At 57.0% G+C, this 21796-nt stretch overlaps 1 protein-coding gene across 2 annotated transcripts in view; it reads right to left on the reverse strand.

The window, feature by feature from the left end:
• Window positions 1–925: 925 nt before the first annotated feature.
• GNG7 (G protein subunit gamma 7) overlaps window positions 926–21796 on the reverse strand; it is a 128130-nt gene continuing 107259 nt past the window's right edge. Inside the window, exons 4-6 of one of the 2 annotated variants that reach the window (XM_064479679.1) lie at window positions 20036–20089; window positions 7734–7852; window positions 926–4485 (exon numbers count right to left, since the gene is read on the reverse strand). In XM_064479679.1, coding sequence (XP_064335749.1) covers window positions 4360–4485; window positions 7734–7814 — 207 coding nt within the window. In that variant the 5' untranslated portion in view covers window positions 7815–7852; window positions 20036–20089 and the 3' untranslated portion in view covers window positions 926–4359. The remainder of the gene's footprint in view (window positions 4486–7733; window positions 7853–20035; window positions 20090–21796) is intronic. The other variant, XM_031436870.2, reaches the window with a different exon arrangement.

The following is a 21796-nucleotide window of genomic DNA, read 5'->3' on the forward strand; positions in this document are numbered from 1 at the left end:
AATCATGTATTCCACCGTGTGGTTGGACCACATTTGTTTATCCGTCATCTGTTGGACACTTAGGGTGTCCCCACCTTTGGGCTGCTGTGGATCATGCTAGGAACACGGGTGTGCACATATCTGTTCAAGTCCCTGCTTTCAGTTCTTTTGTGTACACACCCAGAAGTAGAGCTGCTGACTCACATGGTAATTTCATGTTTAGGTTTTTGAAATGCCTTCTAATCTTATACTTTTTTTCCAATAGAGAAAATTTTATTTTCAATGATAAATATTTTGCAATTATTTTCCGTTATAGGTTATCACAAGGTATTGAACATAGTTCCCGGTGCTGTGCAGTGAATCCGTGTTGCTCTCCTATTTCATGTGTAGCACTTTGTGTCTGTCAATCCCCTACTCCTAATTTATCCCCCTCCCCCACATCTTCCCTAATCTTATCTTTCGTGATACATGGGACACAATTTTTGTGCAGCTGACTCTGTAAACGTTTTACACAAAGAAAGTTCTCTGCTCAGAGGTGGGAGGCAGCCATGTACAGATGTATCACCAAAGATTTAACTCTTCGTGATGTGCAGTGAGGCTGGGTCACAACTCATTTGACCTCTCCCCAGGAGTCTGGAGGTCGAGGGTGGTTTCTGGGTGATGGAGAGCAGGAAGGGGCGAGATCAAGACCTTCCCAGGCTCTGAGCTCTCAGAGGACCTGAGACTCACAACACGGGCAGATCCTCAGATGGCCTCCTCCTCAATTTTCTAACTACACGTCAGAAAGATGTAGGAGCCAGAGGTCACTTCTCTGTGCTGTTGCCCAAAGCCCGGTTCCATCTGTGTAGCTCTTCCCAGGGCTGGTGGGGGGTGGGGGTGTAACCCCCACCCCAATCCATCCCCACAAGCAGCAGCCAGGGAGCTAAGGAAGGGCCGGAGCCAGCAGGAAGGAACAGTGAGCCTTTTTATTGTGGATTCATTCACTTGGTATCAACAATCCCACACAATATTACAACACAGCAGGAAAGTGGGTGTGGCACACCTGGAATTTTTTAAAAATCAGAATAAAAACCACTGGACATCCACACGCAGATGGGGTGGAAGCTGTTAGAACCACAGGCTGCTTCTGAGAAGCAGGAACCAGTCTTTCCCATGTCTGGCCATAGTCTCCAGGGACAGAGGAGGAAGAGGGTGGAGGGTGACATATGGCTTCTGTTCAGGGGACCCCGCATCAGGCTGGCTTTTTATAAATGCTCTTGAAGGACAAGCAACCGTTGGTGGCCTCGCCTTGGCCTGGAAACAGCCCCAGGTCACTCATGCTCGAGGGAGGGTCTGATGGCCTTTTCCTGCCATCCCGGGGCCAAGAAGGATGAGCTGCCTGGAGGCCCAGCGCCTCCGGACACAGTGACCGGGATGTCAAAGGAGGAAAGCACCTTCCAGCAGGCCCAGTGGTTCACGTCCCCACCGCATGACATCACAGCCCAGTCACTTAATTCTTGGCCTGGGGGGTTACCTTTGGGGATGATGAGGAAGGGGCTACATTCTAGCTCCTTCCTGGAGTGGAGGAGGGGAGGGGAGGGAAGGCCACAGGATCAGGGCTGGGCCGGGCCAGGCCCTCAGGGAGCACTGCAGGCTGCAGAAAAAGGGAGACTGCGCTTCTGCTGCCCAGCTCTGCCCTTCTTAGGTGACTGTGTCCTCAGTACCCCCCACCTTCTCCCCCTAGTCACATGGCTGAGAGACACTGGTCTCCCCCACGTCCGCACTGCCCTCACCAGCTCCCGGCCACTTACAGTCCCCCAAATGCCCTGAAAACCCTGTCTTCTTGCTGATACCTGAGCCACAAAAGCACAAGCAGGAAACACTGCCGTGTATGCACTGAGGCTCCAGGCCTTCGCCCAGGGCACTGGCGTTTACTCTAAGAAGGGGAAAAAGGAAAGGAAAAGAGGGCTTCCTCCTCAGCTGGAAAGAAACTCATAGTGGGGTTTCTGCTGACGCCACCTCCTGGGGTGGGAGGTTGCCGGCCCCTGAAGTGCAGCTGGGTGGTTGCGGCCATGGGGCTGGGGGATGGCTGTCCTCACTCTCTCTGGGCCTCAGTTTACCCAGGCAGCTGGGTCCCTGGGGTCTCCGGGGTGGGGGTGGGTAGAAACGGACGATTTTGCTTCAGGGCTGGGGGGAGCGGAGGCTCGCTGAGCCCGGAGTTGGAGTCGGGATGGGGCTGCCAGGCTGGCTCACCCCCAGCCCCGCTCAGCCAGGGGTCCTGGGCTTTGCTTCCTAGTGCCTTCCCCCGAGTCATTCGGGTGGGGACACGTGGTAGGGGCTGGGCTGGGCACGGCTGGCATGGGGTCTCGGTCCCCGGACGCTCCTGACGCTGAGATCAGGCTGTCTTGCCCTCTTTGGGGCCGGGTGGCTGGAGGGCAGGGACAGTGGGGGGCGCAGGAGGAAGGCCCGCGGTGCGCGGACCGATCTCAGGCTCAAGGGATTAAGGCTTCTGTCACAGAGCAAAGGGTTACCAGTCAGCAGATGGCTGGTGGGGTGTCCTCGCCGGCAGACGCGCTCTGCCAGCTGCCCCTCTAACCCTCGGGATTAAGCCCCGCTGTGCTCTGGCTTCCCCCTGCCCAGCGGGCGCCCCGGAGGTTTCTGGAACAGGCTTTGTTCCGACCTGCTGTTCTGCTGGGGACGGGGTGAGGCACCTCGGCCGCTGGCTCCCCACGCAGTGGAAGGGGGCAGCAGCCTGAGTGGGCGGGGGGTTGCGGCTTTCCCATCCAACTGCAGTGCGGGAGGCCCGGCCCCCGGAGGCCCCAGGTGCTCCCGGACCGGCCGGAGAGAGCTGGGCGCCTGGGAGAAACGCGGCCCTGGGTCTGCACGCAGCGGGGGCCGGCCGCGGGGGCGGGGGGCATCCCGCGAGGCTTCCCAGCGATGCAAGATCGGAGCCCCGCAGGACCACAGGGGCGCGAAGCGGCGAGGCACGGGCGAGGTGCACGAGCTCTGGCCCGGCCCCGCCCCGCCTGCCTTCTGCGGCTGCGCAGGGCCCTCCCGCTCGGGCCCTGGGGCTGGACTGCAGCCTCTGCCCCCGCCGCCGCCGCCGCCGCCGCCGCCGCCGCCGCCGGGGGTGGGCCGGAGCTCGGGGTGCGGGGTCCCCGCGGCTGTAGGCGGCGCTGGCAGGTGAGGGCAGGTGGGCGCCTTAAGAGAGGAAACAGCAATTGTAAAAAGGCCCCCTGCCCTGTCCCCAACCGTCAGCTCCATGACGCCCCACGTTTCCCAGGCTGCGCGGAGTGATGGACTCCCCTCGCTCCCTCCGGCCAGATGCTCAGGGTCGTTGAGCGCGAGCGAGGAGGGCGGGGCGGCGGGTGCCCCTCCGTTTCTGGGCACAGGGTCTCATCTCAGGGGTCTCCGCGGCTACTTCCAGGTCATTTCACACCTTGCTAAACCTCGACGCACTGGGCAGCCCTGCTCACTGGGCAGGCCTCCCGAGCTGCATGGCAGTGCACGAAAGTGGAACAAAACAAAGCCAAACGGAAGAGCTGAATATGACCGAAGCCTCTCACTGCCCACACCGACGTCTCGTGCTTACGACAAAACAAAACTCAGCCGGCCATAACACTGACTAGGGCCACTTGCGAAGATGCGTTTGTGGAATGGGCGGGGTCCCCAGGAAAGGGCAGGGGCTGTGGCGTGGCTGTTGGGTGACACATGCCATACGAAAGCCACGTGGCAGGGTGACCCTTGGTGACACGGATGCGTTTCACAGCCGAAGTCCCCTTCCAGGCCTCTAAAATCCACTTGTGCCTTACCATTCAATCCAGTTTAGCTGCTGCTTCAGCCAATAAAACCTGATTTTTAGCAGTTTGGATTAACACATTTTAAATTGAAAGGAGAAAAATTTCCAAAAAAAAAATTCATAATACCTCTCCCCAACCCCGAACCAGTTTTACTCTGCTTACTGCCCCCCACCCCCCCAAAAAAAGCATCCCACAGAAATCAACCCGGCAGAAATCTTCACAAATGGCCACTGCAAAACTTACACCCGGCCAGGTCGCCCAGGCCCGCAGCTAAGTCACCCACCTCCGTCCCGTCCCTTGGCCCAGCTCTGCCCTGGGCCGCAACTCCAATGACAACTCAGTTTAAAAAAATTGTTACCCTGTCTCTGGGGCATCTCAGCTGCTCCCCGTCGAAGTGGTTGCGTAGCAGGGCCCCTGTAAGGGCTGCGGAGCTGGGTCTGAAGCCCCAGCTGAGCCCAGAGGGTACACGTTACCCCATCTGGGCGGTGGCAACGTTGTGCATTTCTTTTGGAGTTAAAAGTTTTGCGGGACTAGGTACTGAAGGATGCCCTGACTGGGGGTGGGGGGTGGGGAGAGGGGCTGAGCACACAGGAAAACAAAGCTATAGAATAATACAAGGCTTCTTGTCCTTAAAGGGGTTCTCGGAGGCAGGGACTCCCACCAGCAGGGGGTCGTTCCGGGCGTGCTGCTCACAGTAACTCATGAGTTCGGATGAGGCTTTGGAGACCTGTGTGTGGGCACAAGGACGAGAGAGGAAAGATAAGAAAGGGCCAAGACACCTGTGTCCACAGCAGCACGGCTCAGCGGCCAGAAGGTGGACACAACCCCAATGCCCATCAACTGAAGACCAGGTACACACCACCTGCCACTCCACACGTGGGAGCATCACTCAGCTGTGACCAGGAGAGCAGCCATGACACCTGCCACCACGGGGACGGACCCTGAGAGCATGATGCTCAGTGAGAAGCAGACACAGAAGGACACACAGCGTGTGACTCCAAGGATGTGAGACGTCCAGAACAGGCCAGTCCACAGACACAGGGAGGGGGCTCCTGGCTGTCAGGGGCTGGGGGGGATGAGTGTGATGACAGCTAATGGGGATGGGGGTGATTTTTGGGGTGATGAAATGTTCTGAAATTAGGTAGTGGTGATGGGTGCACAACACGGTGGACACACTAATATCACTAATGATAAGTTTTTTGTTATGTTTATTTTACTGGAATTTAAAGAAGATTAAAGAAGAAGGACTGAGCCTCCCCCAGCAGGAGCTGGGCAGAGTCTGAAGGGAAGGGTCAGGGAGGGCTCAGTCTAAGACTTTGTCTCTGCCGGAGAATGGACCTGACAGGAAGGTCCCTGCCTGGACGCCCCCACAAGCCATCTGGGTATCAGTGACCCTGGTGAGTGGGCTGACACCTAGGACTCCCTGCATCAGGGTCCCAAAAGAGGAGGGCGGAGATGAGGGCAGGTGCCTGGTTCCCGGGGTCCCACCCTGCTAGCGTCTCTGTGGCCTTGGCCCCTCCGGCAGCCCCCTTCCCACCTGTGCAGCGAGAGGCAGGGGGAGGGCTCTGGGAGGTGTGGCAGCCGGGAGGGGCCTCGGTGCCCCAGACTGCAGCCCCGGGCGCCAGGGCCCCGGGCTCGGATCCTAGAGCTCAGTTTGGAAGACAGACCTCCCGCCGACAAGCATCTCATGACCGGGAAACAGGGGATGCTCTGCGCCCTCCATCCCCGCCTCGCGGGCGACCTCTCACTGGGCCTGGCCCTGCGGTCCTGGTCGCTGTCCGGGGGCCCCAAAACCTCAGGCGGGACTGGGAGGGAGGCCTGTCACGTCCTGCCTCTGCTCCTCCCCACATTCAGAGGGGCGCCGGGGGAGCCCTCCCGACATCAGACGGGCTGGTGAGTCAGCGTCCTCCGCCAGGGCCCGGGCTGGCTGGGCGCGCGGAGGAAAACCACTTCAACCGGGGCCTGCTCTGTCTTCAGCCCCTAGGAATGCTTTGAATGCTCAGAGTTCTGGAACATTCAGACGCCTCGTGGGAGGCCCCCCAACCCCACTGGGAGGTGCAGTAGCCTCCTCCCCACCTGGCCAGGCTGGAGGCCTAAGGCCATCACAGGGATTCCCACCCCTTCCTTCCACCAAGAGCCATCCCTTCCTCAGGAATCCCCAGACCAGCCGTGTCTGGGGGGTGGGGGTGCTGATGGAAGGGAGCCCTAGCAAACACTAAGGGCGATGGCTGATTTTAAGTGTACAATTGCGGAGGCCAGGGTACCTGGCTGTCTGGTCAAAAGCCAGCCTAGACGTCTCTCTGAAGGTATTTTTAGATGAGATTCACATTTACATCAATGGACTTTAAGTAAATCAGATGACCCTCCGTACTGTGGGTGGGCCGCTTCTAATCAGTTGTAGGCCATCAGGGAAAAGACTGAGGTCTCTCAAAGCAGAAAGATTTCTGCCTGCAGACGGCCTTCGGACTCGAGCTGCATCAGCTCTTCCCTGGGTCTCCAGCCTGTGGTCTGCCGTGCACACTTCAGACCTGCCAGCCCATGACTGTGTGAGCCAGTGCCTTAACATACATGTCACACCCTCCTCTCTCTGTAATATAGTCATATGCCCCTGACTAATCCAGTGGGGCTGGAGCAGGGCTAACGTGGAGCCATGAAACACCCGTGTCTTCTAGATGGAGACTTCCTGGCCCTCACCTGGCCACCTGCAGGCTGGGGTCTGGGGCAGAAAACAGCTTCTCGGAGGAGGCTCACCATCCTTTGCAAAGCGGTCAGGGGTTTGGTAAGAATGATTTGGAAAAGTGTCAGACACTCGTCTTGTGTAAGAGGCAGAGACCAGCTGCTTGGCCTACACGCTCTGAAAGCCCTGGATGTCGTCATGATGTCCACTTGTGGACTTAAGATTCATTTATGTAAACACACATGGTCCCTCCACACATGGGAGCATCACTCAGCCGTGACCAGGAGAGCAGCCCTGACACCCGCTCCCACATGGACGGACCCTGAGAACACGATGCTCAGTGAGAGAAGCAGACACAGAAGGACACAGTGTGTGAGTCCATGGATGTGAAACGTCCAGAAGAGGCCAGTCCCCAGACACAGAGAGGGGGCTCCTGGTTGTCAGGGGCTGTGGGGGGAGGATGGGGAATGACTGCTCATGGGATGGGGTTTCTATTTAGGGCGATGGAGTGTTCTGGAATCAGTGACGATGGCTGCACAACATTTTGAGTTCACCAAATGCCACCGAATCGTGTACTTTAAAAATGGTTAACTTTAATTTATGCAAATTTAAAAAAAAAAAAAAAAGCCCGCAGAGCTGACTGCCTGATGAGGATGCACTGTCTTGTTTTGCTTTGCATGTTCCTGGTCCCTGATGGGTTAAGTGTCTTCGAGCAGGAACTGCTTGTCTTTTTTCTTCTCTTTTCTTTTAGCATAAAAATCAAACATGCTGATTTCAAAAAACGCAATCGACGCAGAAGTGAAGAAAGCAAACAGTGAAAGGCCCGTGTCCTCCTTCCCCTTTGAGGGGCCGGGGCTCTAACTTCTATGTGCATCTGTCACAGCAAGGGAGCCAGCTCTGAGGATGAGGGGACAGAGGCCACGGTGCCTGCCTCACGCTGATGCTTTCGGTGGGGCCTGAGGTGGCCTTATCTGGGGCTGTCCAGGGAAGGACCCCAATGGCTGGGGTGGGCTTAGAGCAGAACTCGAGGCCTGCCTCGGGCCCCACTGTGTTTATAAAGCATGCTGGCACGCCGACCATCACCACAACCCATGACAGAAGGTTTACATCTGTGTCTTTTTGCTGAAAAAACTGGCTCAGAGGAGTTAAGTGAGTGGCCCAAAGTCACACAGCATGAGGCACAGCAGAGCGCATTTCCCCACCGTCCTGCTGAGCGGTCTGTGCCCCCTGTTTGCTGAAGGTGTGCCTGGGGGTCTCTCCCCTCCTCTGCCCGCCACTCGCCCACCCACCCAGCTCACCTTGATGCGCTCGATCCCAGCTTCGATGCGGAGCTGCTCCACCAGCTTCCGAGCCTGGGCTATGTTGTTAGTGGTTGACATCGTCTGCCATCAGCTCTGGGCCCCCGACGTCCAGAGAGCTGCGGGAGGAAGCAGACAGACGTGAGCTGGCCTGTCACACCCCGGGACTGCAGGTGGAGGGCCGACAGGAGGGACACCCCGCTTCCGGAAGCCTCCTGGGCCTGCCCCGCCCCACCCCCCTGCAGCCCTGCAGTCCCTAGGTTGCTGGTGGGAGGCCCAGCAAAGCACATCTTCCCCACTGTCCCCTCCTGTGTGGTCGGGGGCACGTGCTCACTGGATGTGACCACCAAATGTCCCAGGAAAGTTCACAAAGCCATGGTATTGGTTGCTGGTTGGCGCAGGACGAGGGGAGTTTTCTCTGATCCCTGCTCCTGTGCCAGGCCCTCCCCAAAACTGCTGGCATTGGGGATGGATCATCCTCTGTGGGGGGCCGTCCTGGGCACCGTGGGATGTGGGGCAGCCTCCCTGGCCCCCACCCACTCGATACCAGAAGCCCCCCAGTGTGACGATTACAGATGTCCCCAGACATGGCCCAGTGTCCCTTGGAGGCAGAGTCACTGGGGGAGAGGCCCCTGGCTCCGGACCCAGATGGAACGCGTAGGAAGTCAGCACCCTTGGGTCTGGGCGCCCTGCCCCTTCTCGGGAGGCCCGGGGCCTGTCTCCTCCGTCTGTGTGTTACTGGGCCCGCAAAGTAAAGTTTAATCACATTGAACGTGTCGCGTTGCCTGTGGATGGACAAGCGTTTGTAGAAAACGGCAGACAGAGCCCCAGTGCCTGCTGCTCGGCTTCTCTCATCGGCAGCATCTTGAAAAACTGTATCCAGTGACATCACAGCCAGGATGCCGAGGCACTGACGCAGGGAGGATCGGGGCCCCTTGCCCCCAGGGTCCTCCTGCCCCGCCACCCTGGTGGCCAGGCCTGCAGGTGCGAGCTCCATCCACACTTTGGTCCTCCCAGGAATGCTGTTTAAATGGAACCACACAGTATGGGAACTCTGGGGACTGGCCTTTATCTATCTATCTATCTATCTATCTATCTATCTATCTATTTATCTATCTATCTATCTCTCACTCAGCATAAACATCCGGAGATCGCCCAGGCAGCTGTGCTCATCAACAGCTCCTTCCTTTGCACGGCCGAGTAGACATCCCCGGCGTGGGGGTGCCGCCGTTTAACCCAGCACCCATCCGAGTACGCGCGGGCCGGCTCCTGGCTCCGGCTGTCAGTGACACAGCCGCCACAGACGTCCGTGTGCAGGCTTCTGTGTGCACAGAAGCCTTTATTTCTCTGGAATAAGAGCTGAGGAGTGTGCCTGCATGTTTCATTTTTTAAAAAATATTTTTACTTTTTTGGGTTAGATTTTTAAAAAAATTTATTGTCGGTACCGGGGATTGAATCCAGGACCTTGCGCATGCTAAGCATGTGCTCTGCCACTGAGCTGTGTGCCCCCCGCATGTTTCGTTTTTTTTTAGAGAATGCAGGAGTGTCTTCCAGAGAGGCTGCACCATTTTACGTTCCCGCCAGCCGCGGACGAGGCATGGTCATTTATTTTTATGATTCAGTTACGCAACGCTGTTTCTGTTCCTCAAGGGGGTAATAATTCTTTTTTCCATCCAATCTACATTTCGTGGGCCCTGGGCCCTGGGATAGTGGTTCTCAGCTGGGGCAGTCCTGCCCCCAGGGACACTGGGCCACGTCTGGGGACACCTGTGGTCGTCAGAATTGCAGATGCTCCTCGAAGAGCCAGGGAAGCTGATCACCCCTCCGCCGTGCCAGGGATGACCCCCCCGTGGAGAATGACCCCGCCCCGAATGTCGACGTGCCACGGCTGAGAAACTGGGTCTGATCCCTGCTCACACCACGCACCAGAATAAATCCTGGTGGGTCAGACAGTGTAAACCAGGCTGACCCCCAGCGTCTGTGAGTCACCCCTCCCTCCCACTCAGATGTGTGTTTAAATGTGTGCAGCATCCCGGGACCTCAAGGTCAAGTGGTCATGGAGTGCAGTCTCCCGGGGTCAGTGCAGTCTTCTAACCCAGGGGGTCTCATCTGGGGAGACTCTGCCCCCAGGGGACACTGAGCAATGTCTGGGGACATCTGTGGTTGTCATGACTTGGGGTGGGGCACTCCTGGCCTTGAGATGGGATCAGAGCATGACCTGGCCCCAGTGTGGGCAGCATCCAGGTTGAGGAAGCTCCAGGTGTGTGTCAGTTCAGCTAAGGGGTGGGGCGGCGGTGCGAAGCCCAGGAATCAGGAGTCCTGGGGAGCTGGTCCCGGCTGGGCTGACGCTCCCCCAGGTAAATTAGTAGCCCACTGTGCTCTGTCTGTTTTGCAGTCGGTAGAGTGGGCTAGCTGCAGAAAAGTAAAGGCAGATTTCAGGCTTTCAAAGAATGTCCTATTTGGCAATAAAAAGTCCAAGTCTTGTCTGGCCCTCCAGGGAATTGCACTGAGTGGCAAAGGCCAGTCCCCAGAGCTCCACGTACAGAACATCTCTGAGATGCCGAAGTCGTGGAGATGGAAGAGAGATTCGTGGTTGCAGGGGGCGGTGGCCTGGGGGGGTGTCTGGGTAGAAAGGCAGACACCAGGGTCCTTGAGGGGCGGGAAGTGCTGTGTCTCTCGCCCTTGGTGGATTCCCGTGTCTGCACAGGGCATAAACTTGCCAAGAACAAATCACAAAGAAGTAAAACTGAACAAATCTGCATCAGGTGGGTGGTCGTCTCGGTGCCGACACCACGGCTGTGACGCTGTCCACGCTCTGACCCAGCGGCCACCGGTGGGGAGACGGGGTGCAGGGCGCTCGGACTTGCTCTCTGCGATTTGGTGCAGCAGCGTGTGAACCTCCAGTGATTTCCATCCGAGTTTCGATTAAAAAAGATCCCTTCCACACTGCTGGCTCCCTCCTTCCCGCCAGACACCCGGGCCCCTCTCTGGGTCAGAAAAGGCCCAAGTGTGTCTGCTCTGGGTGCACAGAGCCCACGTGTGGGCTTCCAGAGGGCTCTGATTCAGCAGAGAGCTTCAAAGCAGCCACAAAACATCCAGCTCAGGGAAAACCGCCCTTGGTTTGGCTTAAAAATACCTAAATTACTCAGCACTAAATATAGACGCTCACAGAGAACAAACGGGGTGGCCCCATGGCGTGTTTTCCTTGGAAGGCCGGGCAGTACCGTTCAGTACCCACACTTGGGGCGTCCACCAGGTCCCCAGGAGCCCTGGCCACCTCGGGGACCCCAACCGCGGCCTCCCTCTTAAGCTCTAAGACCCTGAGCGCTGCTCGCTGTCTGTCTGTCCGGGCACAGCGCCCTGCGAGGTTCCCTCTGGGCTGGGTTATAACCCGGGCCCCAGGGACGGCCAGAGAGGCTGCATTGGGGGCTGCAGGTGCACGCGCGTCTGTGAGTGTCAGTGCACGTGTGAGCCTGTCTCAATGCGTACTTGGGTGTATATGAGCGCGCACAGCGCACGCGTGCAGATGCGTGTGTTTACGTGTGCGTGTGCACAGGTGCAGGTGTGCGCCTGTGCATGAGTGTGCCATGTGCCTGTGTGTGAGTGGCGGAGCTGCCGGGACCCAGACACGCTTGCATCACCGCAGCCCAGGCAGCAGACGGGAGCCCTCGTCCCAGCCAGTCACTGCCGCGTGGGCTGCGTGCCTCCCGGGGTTAGGTCAGCTCCCGCGGGACGGGCAGCGCGCTGAGTCAGCCAGGAACATTCCTCACCAGCTGCCTCTCCGCAACGGGCACGTGACGGCGGGCACCCGACCTGGCTGGGCCTGCCGGGGCCCAGAGGAGCTGGGGGGGAGGGTGGGATCGCTGACTCCAGGAGGGAGGGGTGAGGCGGCTGGAGCTGCAGGCGGTGGTCAGGTCCCGACTCCAGGGTCGGCCTCTGCGGAGAGGCGGGTTCAGGCCTGGCAAGGCTGGGGACACGACTTGGGGTGAGGTTTGTCTAAAAATAGGACCTTCACAGATGCCACCAGGCCCTGGCTGGCCTCCCAGGAAAGGGCCGGGAAGTCACCGGGGTCAGGCAGCTCCCGCAGAAGACTCACGGGCAAGTGTCTGGCCAGCAAGGACCGTGAAGGCCCCGTGCATTGGGACCTAGCATGAGGCTGTGCTGATGCCACAGGCAGGGTCATCACCAGAATGTTACAGACCTGAGCCCAGGCGCCAGGCTCTGGTACACAGGGGACTGAGTACTCCCGGGCGGGGGCGGCGCCTCTCCAAGGTGGGCTGCAGGGATGGCAGGATGGGGGCACCTAGTCAGAACAGGGGCACTGCAGACAGGGGGCTGGGTCGTCCTCTATGGGGGCCATCCCGGGCACTGTGGGGTGTGGAGCAGCCTCCCTGGCCTCACCCACTCCATGCCTGCCGCAGCCCAGTCGTGACAACCACAGATGTCCCCAGACATGGCCCTGTGTCCTCTGGGGGCAGACCCACCCTAGGGGGAAAACCTCTGGGTTAGATCAAGCCTCATTTTCACAACCAAAGAGATTCCATCTAAAAAGCCATAGAATGAAAAAGAAAAGTTACACAAATTAGTGAAAATGCACAGAATACTGATTCTGTCACAGAGAAGTGACATTTTAGCAACTGAAGAAACAGAGTGAATGGAGAAGCTCAACGTTATGACCATAGACAAATACTGAGAACTTCTTCATGGCAAACTGGCGAAACAAACCCGAGACCACGGACCTAGGAAAACCTACGGCAACGGTTAGTGGGCAAGCGAGCTCTTTGTCATGTTGCTAATACCTTGGTCGTCGGGTCTGAACTATCAGGAAAGGACTCGCTCGAGCAATTCAGGTAGGAAGTAATTTAACTGGTAAAAATCAAAGTGAATGGAGCGAGGCCTCATTAGCAATCGAGGAAAGTAGGCTGGAAGAATCGTGGTGACCACTTCATCTACCCAGAACACCAGGGGGGCTGCTGATGGAGCGCCACCTGACGCAGGCAGCGATGTGATCGCCCACTACCCTCTGGTCCTGTTGGCCAATCTCAGCCTCATAAACTGGACGTCAAGAGCTACAAGGCTGTCCTCTTAAATCCCCTGTCTGGGCATTTATCCCAAGGGGGGGAAATCAAAAGAAATAAAAAGCCATATGTAGAAAGGTGTTTACGACGGTGTTATTTATAATAGAACGAAACCACATGTTCCTTGGTAGGGGAATGGCTACTTCATTGGGACGTTTTCCTGGTGAAGCATTAGGCTGCCATTATAAATGGTACCTAAAGATGTGGAGCCCAGGGGAGGTGTTACATGAAAAACAAAACAAAACAAATCTAGATCGAGCAAAAAAGATAAAATTTTGGATTGAGGGGAAAAAAATCCCAGGGAGATGGACAAAGTGCGGATGCACACAGCAAAGTCCTGTCACATGACAGTATTTGTGGATAAAGGCAGAAGGGGTGCCTCCAAGTGACAGTCTGGTCAGTGATTGCCTTTATAATTTCCTTTAATTAAATGCTTTCTGTTAAGGTATAATTTTTGTCCAGTAAAATTCGTGCTTTTGGGCGTGCAGTTGATGAGAACTTACAAACGTACACAGTCCCGCGGCCAGCACTGCCATCAAGATATGGAGAAACTCCATCAGCCTAAGAAATCCCCACTGTGTTGCCGCTCTGGGTTGCTGGCCCCTGCAGACCTCGATCTCTTCTCTGTTCCTGGAAGTCCTACAAATAGGGTCCAGTGGTGTAGAGCCTGGTTCCTTTCATTCAGGGCACTGTCTGCACGAGTGACCGCGTGGCTGGGTCCATCGGCATCGGGTCATCACAGGACCGTGCCCCTGGGTGTGGATCCATTCACCTGCTGCACTGTGTCTGGGTTGCTTCCGGCATTTGGCGATTGTGAGCAAAGTGGTGGTGAACATTCATCTATGGGTTTTTGTGGGAAGCGAAATTTCCATTTCTCCTGGGTAAACCCCTGGGCGTGGGGTTTCTGGCTCCTGGGACAGGTGTATGTTTACCGTTACGAGTTAAACATTTTCCGTTTCCAAAGTCACTGTGCTATTTTGTATTTTGAAATAATCACAGACTGACAGGCAGTTGCAAAAATAGTAGAGTCCCACGCATCCTTTTCCCCGCCTCCCGAATGGTGACATCTCATGTGACTGTGGGACACGGATGCTGGGCTGTGCTCAGCCTTTACCAGCCCTCCCACGACTCATTCATGTGCAGAAGGGACTTTTGTCACCACTCACCCCTCCCAGGGAAATCTGGTCTAAACATTTCCTGTCCCGGCCGCTGTCCCTGACTAAGAGCCAGGTTCCTCCCTCCTGCACCCCTCATGGAGCTGGGCCACCTGCTATAGACCTGCCCCATGCCACCATGACTACCTGCGACCCCAGCAGACAAGGTTTGGTGTAAATGTTTGTGAAGTGGACAGATGGGCAGAGGCAAGAGAAAAAGTGTGACAAACTGGTGACGGCATCAGGGGGAAAAAGCCTAGGGCTCCAGCTGGCAAAGCTCCAAGGTGGCTGAACTCTCGTGTTTATCAAATCCTAGAGGTCTTGGTCAGCAGAGGGGACATACAACCCACCATAGTCCGGGGTGTCCCCACCCCAGCCCCGCCGGCACTGCTGACCTCGGGGCCGGGCCCTTCTCCATGGGGGGCCATCCTGGGCACTGGAGGGGTTAGAGCAGCCTCCTGGCCCGCACCCACTCCATGCCAGGAGGCCCCTAGTTGTGACAATCACAGGTGTCACCAGACATCACCCAGTATCCCCTGGGTGCGGAATCTAAGTCTTTTATGGAACTCTCTTATTAGAAGAAATTTTGCAGCTAAGAGATGTTCATCTAGGCAAATGCAAACAGTTTTTATGGAACTAAAATGGTTCGGTTTGAACTGAAGTGGTGCTGGATGAAAACAGAAGTTCGTTTCACAAGGGGGCTTAATTTTCTTAGCACCTAACAGCCCTCTGGGACTGGGAGGGGTCACATGGGGCCAGACCTCCCCCTGAAGCTCAGCCAACAGCACGTGTGAAAGGGGAGAGAGCGGGAGGCAGGGCCCCTGGGGGAAGTGGCGGACCTGAATTCTGCCCCAGATCCCAAAGCTGTGTGGCTTTGGGAAAGTTACCTCCCCTCTCTGAGCTCTGGTGAGCTTTGGTGAATGCTCAGAGTTATACTTCCTCTCAGTGCAGGCCCAGCGAACCTCCAGGTCGTCCAGATCCTGTGCCAGGGAACAGAGGCCCCAGGGGCTGGCAGCCACAGGGGGCCCTCTTTCAGTAACCCTGGCAACTGCCAAATATAAACATAGCTGCCGGGGAGACTGAATGAGACCAGGTGACCTGGACCTCCTGCGCCAGCGCACGAGGGAGGGCCAGTTTTTTGCTAGCACTGGGGTGGCCACTCCCCTCACCTGCGCAGGGGCCGGGGCGGGGCAGGGTGTCACAGAGCCCGCTGGCCTGGGGCCGAGTTTGAAGTCGATCATATTAAAACGAGGAATGGAGGAAAGTGGTGAGAGAGCCGGTTCCGAGAGACCGGAAGTGGCCCCTTTTCCAGCTTGCAGGCCCCGCCCCTTCTGAGCCGTGGTGCAGAGGTGAGACTGGGTTCCTTTGAGCTGGTCTCTGGACTTCAAGAGTCCACGATGCTGGTTACGCTCAGTCGCTTCCGTGCTGCCTTCAGACATGGTTAGGGGCCTTCCAGCATCTGGTGACCCTTTGTGGCATAACTCCCCTGCCGAGCTCCCAGAGCAATCAGGTCTTGGGGATCAGTGATAGACTGTCCTGCTGAGGGCCCCCAGCAGTGCCGCACGGGACAGAGGAACTTAGAGGCACTGGAGGGCTAGTGAGGTAAGGAAGGATTTCCATCCAGGATCCGGCTTTCAGGGCTACCTGGCTACCCTGGGGAGGAGGGTATGTGGAGAGACTGAGTGATAGCTCTATCACGCAGGCCCCCCAAGGCTGGGGGCGCAGAGGGTGAGATCGGGGCGTCCCAGGGGGAGGGCGCTTGCTGAGCTCCCGCCTGGTGTGAGCGGGGATGGAGTGCTGCCTTCTAAGAAAAGGAAGCAGGCAGGCCCTCACAGCGGCTGCAGCTGAGTTCTGAATAGCGGCAGCCCCTGATGCTGGACTGAGGGGACCCTCAATCGCTAGTCGCCCCAGATGCTGAGCAGAAGTGAATGCGAATCCTTTCTGGTGGAAAACGGCATAATATGAGGCTTCCAATTGTTTCTACAAACAAGGCAGTAGTCACAGTGCCTAGCACACAGTTGGAAGTGACCAGGCATACGAGGAGCCAGGGCCACGTGAATGAAAATCAGCAGGAAAAACAGGCAATACAAGGAGGCTCCCAGGAGTCCCACGCCCTGGAACTGACATACTCTGAAATAATTGTGTTGCTTCTGTTCCACAGGTGAGACTGGAATTTTAGCAGCAAATTGGAAAATAGAGAGAAAGAATGCATGGACATGTGGAAAATGCTAATATCCAAAATGAACACAATGGGAGACGTAGTATTGTTAAAGACAACGGAAGAGAAAGTCGGTGAACTGAAAGATAGGAAATCTCCAGAATGAAGCATGGAGACAGACGGAGAGAGGCCACGGGGGACAAGGTGAAAGGCACAGAGGATGCAGCTAGGTCTAACACACACACAACTGGAGCTCTGGAAGACGGAGAGAGAGAATGGGGCAGAAGCAATCTTTGACGAGACAGTGACTGATAATTCCCCAAAACTGATAGAAAGAGGACTCCAAGCCACAGATTCAGGAAGCCCCAGAGCCTCAGGCAGGAAAAATATTTTAGAAACAGACAGAGAAATGGCCAAGAAGCACATGGAGAGGAGCTCAGAGGTGCTCAGTGATTAGTCTTTGGAGGAAGTATAAATGATAACCAGAGTAAGAGACTGTTCCATGACTGTCTGGGAGGAAAAAATTTAAAAGACCAACAACACTAAGTACTGGGGAGGCTGTAGACACACCGGAGGTTCCGCACGTTCCTGATGGGAGTTAGTACAATAGTACAACCACTCCAGAAAATGGGTGAGCAGATTCGTATAAGGCTAAATACATACCAAAGCTATGACCCAGCAACTCCACTCCCAGGGACTTACCCAAGATAAATAAAAAACTATTTCCACAAAAGGACTTGTACAAGACGTTCATATGTCTGTAACAGCAAAGATTGGAAGTAATCCAAATGCCTGTCCACAGGAGAATGGATAAACAACCTGCAGCAATTCATGCCACAGAACGGGACTGCACAAGGAGACAGAGGGACCTACTGGCAGATGAAGTCACGTGCATGGCTCTCAAAATACTTTGTCAAGTGACAGAAGGCAGACATTAGAAGCGTTCTCTATCTCGACTGAGGTGCTGGTGTACACAGGTGTACAGATTTGTCAAAGTTCATCAAACTGTGTATGTAAGATCTCTTCATCTTATGGAGGAGGAATTATAGCTTAATAAAACCAGCTAATTATAAAACAGACAGACAGACACAAGCTGGAGGAAAAAGGACCAACAACATGACGGATCCGGTGAAAATTCTAGACCCAGTGAAAATAAACTTCAAGACTTAGGGTAAAATAAAGAGTCACAGGAGCCATCAGTTCAGTACGCGCCTCCCCCCAGTCCATCAACAGAAGATGCTCTGTGCGTCTGCCTTGAGAATCCTGTGACACTGTTCTCAGCTGTTTTGGTTATTGGGGCCCAACGATCGGAGCTGTAGGTACTACTTCAGGAGGTCACTCATTTGAATTGTGTGATTTTATACACCGGAAAAAAGGAAGTCAGCATCTGAAAAAATATGTGGACCTCCCCATCTGCCACAACTGGTCCAGGCCAGAGTGATGGGGCCCCAGAGACCTCGGTGCAGCCAGCCCCTCCCTGCTTGGGCTCCGCAGGGCTCTCAGCAGGCCAGGCAGACTCTGGTGCCCCCCAGGGGGCATCTGCTCCGTTCCCCATCCCTCTATCCCTCCTCCCAAACACTGGAGCAACTTCTGAGAACACATTCGGGTCTGTCCCTGCCCTGCCCAAACACCACCTGGGACCTCTGCACTCTGACAAAATCAAGTGCAAAGTCAAAGCGTGTCACTTGCTTCCCACTGCCAGGAACTCCTCCTCTGCCCCGTATCCTGCCTGCTGTGGACGGAATGTCTGTGACCCCCACAAAATGTGTGTTGAAGCCTAACCCCCTGTGATGGTATTGGGAGGAAGGGCCTTTGGAGGGCGACTAGGTCAGGAGGGTGGGGCCCTCGTGAATGGGATCAGTGCCTCATGAGGGGCTGAAGGGACCAGAGGTCTCTTTCTCCACCATCTGACCCCATTCTCTGGGTGTGGGTGCTCCCTGGGGGACACCCTGTCATCCTGGGCCTCCTCGTGTGGGTTCACCCCTTGTATGGGTCCTTGAATCATGCCCAGGTGGCTGGCACACCTGTCCACCTGCCTCTGCCATGGGCTGGCAGTTCCTTGGGAGAATGTCTTTCTCAGAAACCTCTTCCACCCTGGCACCTTGAATCATCTTTACCATAGTGTGACCTCTCCACTTAAAACCGTCCCAAGGTGAACTTTCATAGAGAAGTGAGACGTCTCACATCCATGGAGTCACACGCTGTGTGTCCCTCTGCGTCTGCTCCTCCCCCTGAGCACCGTGCTCTCAGGGTCCGTCCATGTGGGAGTGGGTGTCAGTGCTTCTCTCCTTTTCACAGCCAAGTAATATTCTGTCATGTGCATGGAATAACATTTTTAAGCAAACGTTAAAAAAAAAAAAAAGAAAGCAAAGGAAGAAAAAGAAAAGCCCTCATCCTGCTGTTGCTGATGTGGAAGCCACATACTTCTCTGGTCAGAGGTGGGGTGGAAGATGGAAAAACCAGTGGTTTCTTGGAGTCTGACCAAGGAATATAAGATGCGCATTTTGGCTTGTGGACAAGAACACTGGAGCGCCGAGCTTCGTGAGGGCCACGTACATGACGACAGAGTGTGTCCCCGGTCCCTGTGATGGGCGGGGACCCTGGTGCTGGCGCCCCCGAGGGGTGACCGTGCCCGAGTTTTACAGGTGCAGAGACTGAGGCTGGGGGACTTCAGGGCGTTAACAACCTTCTCAAGACCGCGCAGCTGATGGAGGCTGGGCCAGGGTTTGAATCTAATTCCCAAAGCAGAGCTTACTGAGAGAGCAGACCTTGGGGCAGCCGGGCAGGTCCCAGCACACGGCCTGTCCCCCATGCATCCAGAGGCAAGCTTCGGAGGCCGGGGGCACGGTCTCCGCATGCTCCAGTGCATTTGGCAAAGCATTTAGACAGAGGCTGGTCCAAGTTCTGAGGGTCTCCACGCATGGGGGACGGTGCCAGGACCCTCACATGGCTTCTTTCTTTGGGGAAGGGCCGGGGCAGAACGCTGGGGACATGGACGACACTGGCGCTGGGCCTGGGACAGGCCTCCGCAGCCACTGGGGTCAGAGAAAACCCCGAGTGAGATGTAACAGCAGAGTCTCAGCCTCGTGCCTCCCGTCTGCTGGTTGGGAAGTGACCCTGAGGCTCTTGGAGTCCTGGACATTTTTCCCCAAGGAACTGAGCGGACCATCCTGCCAGCTTCTGGCGGGGCTGTGCGTGTGTACCCGAGACACCCGTGCGTCAGCGCCTCCGCTCCCTGTGGAGGACCTCCGCATTTCTGGGCTGGCGCTTCCTGGGGACCGAGCCTCCTTCCTTCCTCCTCGGCGAGTCCGAGGGACAAATGGTGCTCGCTGAGGCGGCAGGACAGGCCTGGACGCAGCAGGTGCTCAGATGTCTTTGGGATCCTGCGCTTTCCCGAGGTGCTTAGCATGACGGCGCGTTCAGGCTGCTCACTGAGGGGTGCCTGAGACCTCACTGGGGGTGGGTGGGCTGAGCCTCAGTGTCCAAGTGGGCAAAGCCAAGAAGGAGCCCAGACAGCAGGCCTGGGGTAGCCTGGCCCCTGCAGGGACCCCGGGGCTCCGAGGCCTGAGCAGCAAGGCTGATGGGAAAGTGGATCACCTCCTGCCTCCCTGGCCCACAGCCGGGCACCCAGGGAAGCGCTGACCCACCAGGCGTGTCTCCCGCGGGCAGACTCGGAGGCTGGCATTCCCCCGGGCCCGGGACCAGAGAGAGCAGACGTGCTCCCCTGCCCAGCCTGCGATACCATCTCCACTCTCAGAGGTGTTTTCCGCCTGCACAGGAAGCAATGACAGCGAGACACAAAAATGCCTGCATTCCCCCTGAATTCCGCGCATAGCTCTCATAGCTGGGACGGGTGCCACTCCTAGCCTGCCCGACAAACCGACACCCCAGCCGCCAGCGCTGTCTCCTTACCAGCAGAGAAAGAACGGGATGCCAGGGGAGGCTTCTGAACGTTGGCTGGCTGGGCTGTGCAAAAGGAAAAGAATGTGAAAAATGTGGCCGGCTTGGCAGAGGCCAGGAGAGCAGGGCCTCCGAGGAGCGAGGAGCGGCTCCTGGTTCTGGGGGCCCCAGAGGAGGTGAAGGCTGGAGCCACTGCGGACCCCTCCCCCGGCCCTGTTGAGAAGGAGGGCGACCGGAGGTCTGGGCTGGGGAGGAAGTGGTGTGTCTGCACCCAGTGCGGTCCGGGAGGACACCCAGGCCCTGGCCGGGCTGTCAGTCCCACACACCCAGTGTGGGCCCGCAGCCCTGGGGACTCAGTGTGAGGCACGCTGGTCCCCAGGAGGCCGCGGCCAAGTCTCTCCCCCGAGGCAGACGCCCTAGGCTGACTCTCCTGCTCACAGCGACCAGGGCTGACGATGCTGGGGGACGACAACAGTGGTTCGGGGGCAGCGCCCCGCTGACCCGCTGCTCCTCCGCCTCTGAGAGACGCACCTTCCACAAGCCGCCGGGCCCGGGACGAGGCGGCCTAGGACCGCCCGCTGTCCTGAGGAGGACAGACGGGTCCAGGCCTGCCCCCCCAGCACTGCTAAAATTCTCTGCGGGGGGCCCCGGGTGCCGCGGGGTGAGGGGCAGCGTCCCTGGTCCCCACCCCTCGATGCCAGGACCTCCGCGTTGGGACAGCCACAGGCGTCCCCAGACGTTGCCCCGCGTGCTGGAGGTGGGGGACGGCATCGCTCCTCAGTTGAGAGCCACTGCGTCAGAGCCCCTCAACAGGGCCCTCATTTCAACACTTCTTTCCTGAATTTTGCTGTTTAACCGAGAATCACAGGAAACAGGAACGAGGGTTTTCCTTCAGCGGGTGATGGGGATTTCAGGGCCCTTCCTGAGTCTGGACTAGCGCACCCAGTCTCACCTGTGGCCTGGAGCGACCGCCCTGGGCCGTGCACAGGAGGCCCCGCCTCTCCCAGTGTGGTGGGTGGGGGGTGACCAGCAGTTACAAGGTACTTGTCACACCGACCTTCACCAGCAACCGAGAAAGGGCTCAGCAGGAGCTGCGCCCACCTCTGTGATGACTCCCAGCGACCCAGTACAGTCCCCTCTCTCAGACTGCGGACAGGACTGAGAACATGAAGGGATATGGATCTGGGCTGGGCCGTGGCATGTGGCACACATGACTGAGGGGGCCTGACTGGGTGACTGCCCTAATCAGGGAGCAAGTGTGCAAGGGATTCCACACAAGGGAGATCCTCTGCTGCTGGCTTTCAAGACAGAGGTGGCAAGAAATGGGGGTGGCTAAGAGGGGAGGGGGGCCTCGGTGCTACAGCTGCGAGGAACTGAATTCTGGAACAGTCTGAACGAGCTCCCAATGAGACATTTCGACTTCAGCCTGGTGATGCCCTGAGCACAGCAGGTAGCTACACCGCAGCCTGCCGGCTGACCTCCAGAAGTGAGCTGCAAACTGCTCGGTCTGTGACTGCTTGTTATGTGGCACAGATAGCTGATACACTGGGCTGGGGAGGCCAACTGGGGTCTCCTGGTTACTGGATTGGCTTCTTTCTAAGACTCTCTGTGCTCAACGCTGGTCATGGGGCCCCAGATAGCTCCAGGTGGCGTTCACTCCTCCCGCTGAGTGTGGACAGGACACTGAGCAAGGGGCCATTCTCTTTTGTAACAGCCCTGAGGGGTAAAGCACTAAGACCAGAGGAGTTTCCAGCAGCTTCTCCATTAGCGGCC

This window comes from Camelus dromedarius, chromosome 27 (assembly GCF_036321535.1).
Source record: "Camelus dromedarius isolate mCamDro1 chromosome 27, mCamDro1.pat, whole genome shotgun sequence".
NCBI classification, from domain to species: Eukaryota; Metazoa; Chordata; class Mammalia; order Artiodactyla; family Camelidae; genus Camelus; species Camelus dromedarius.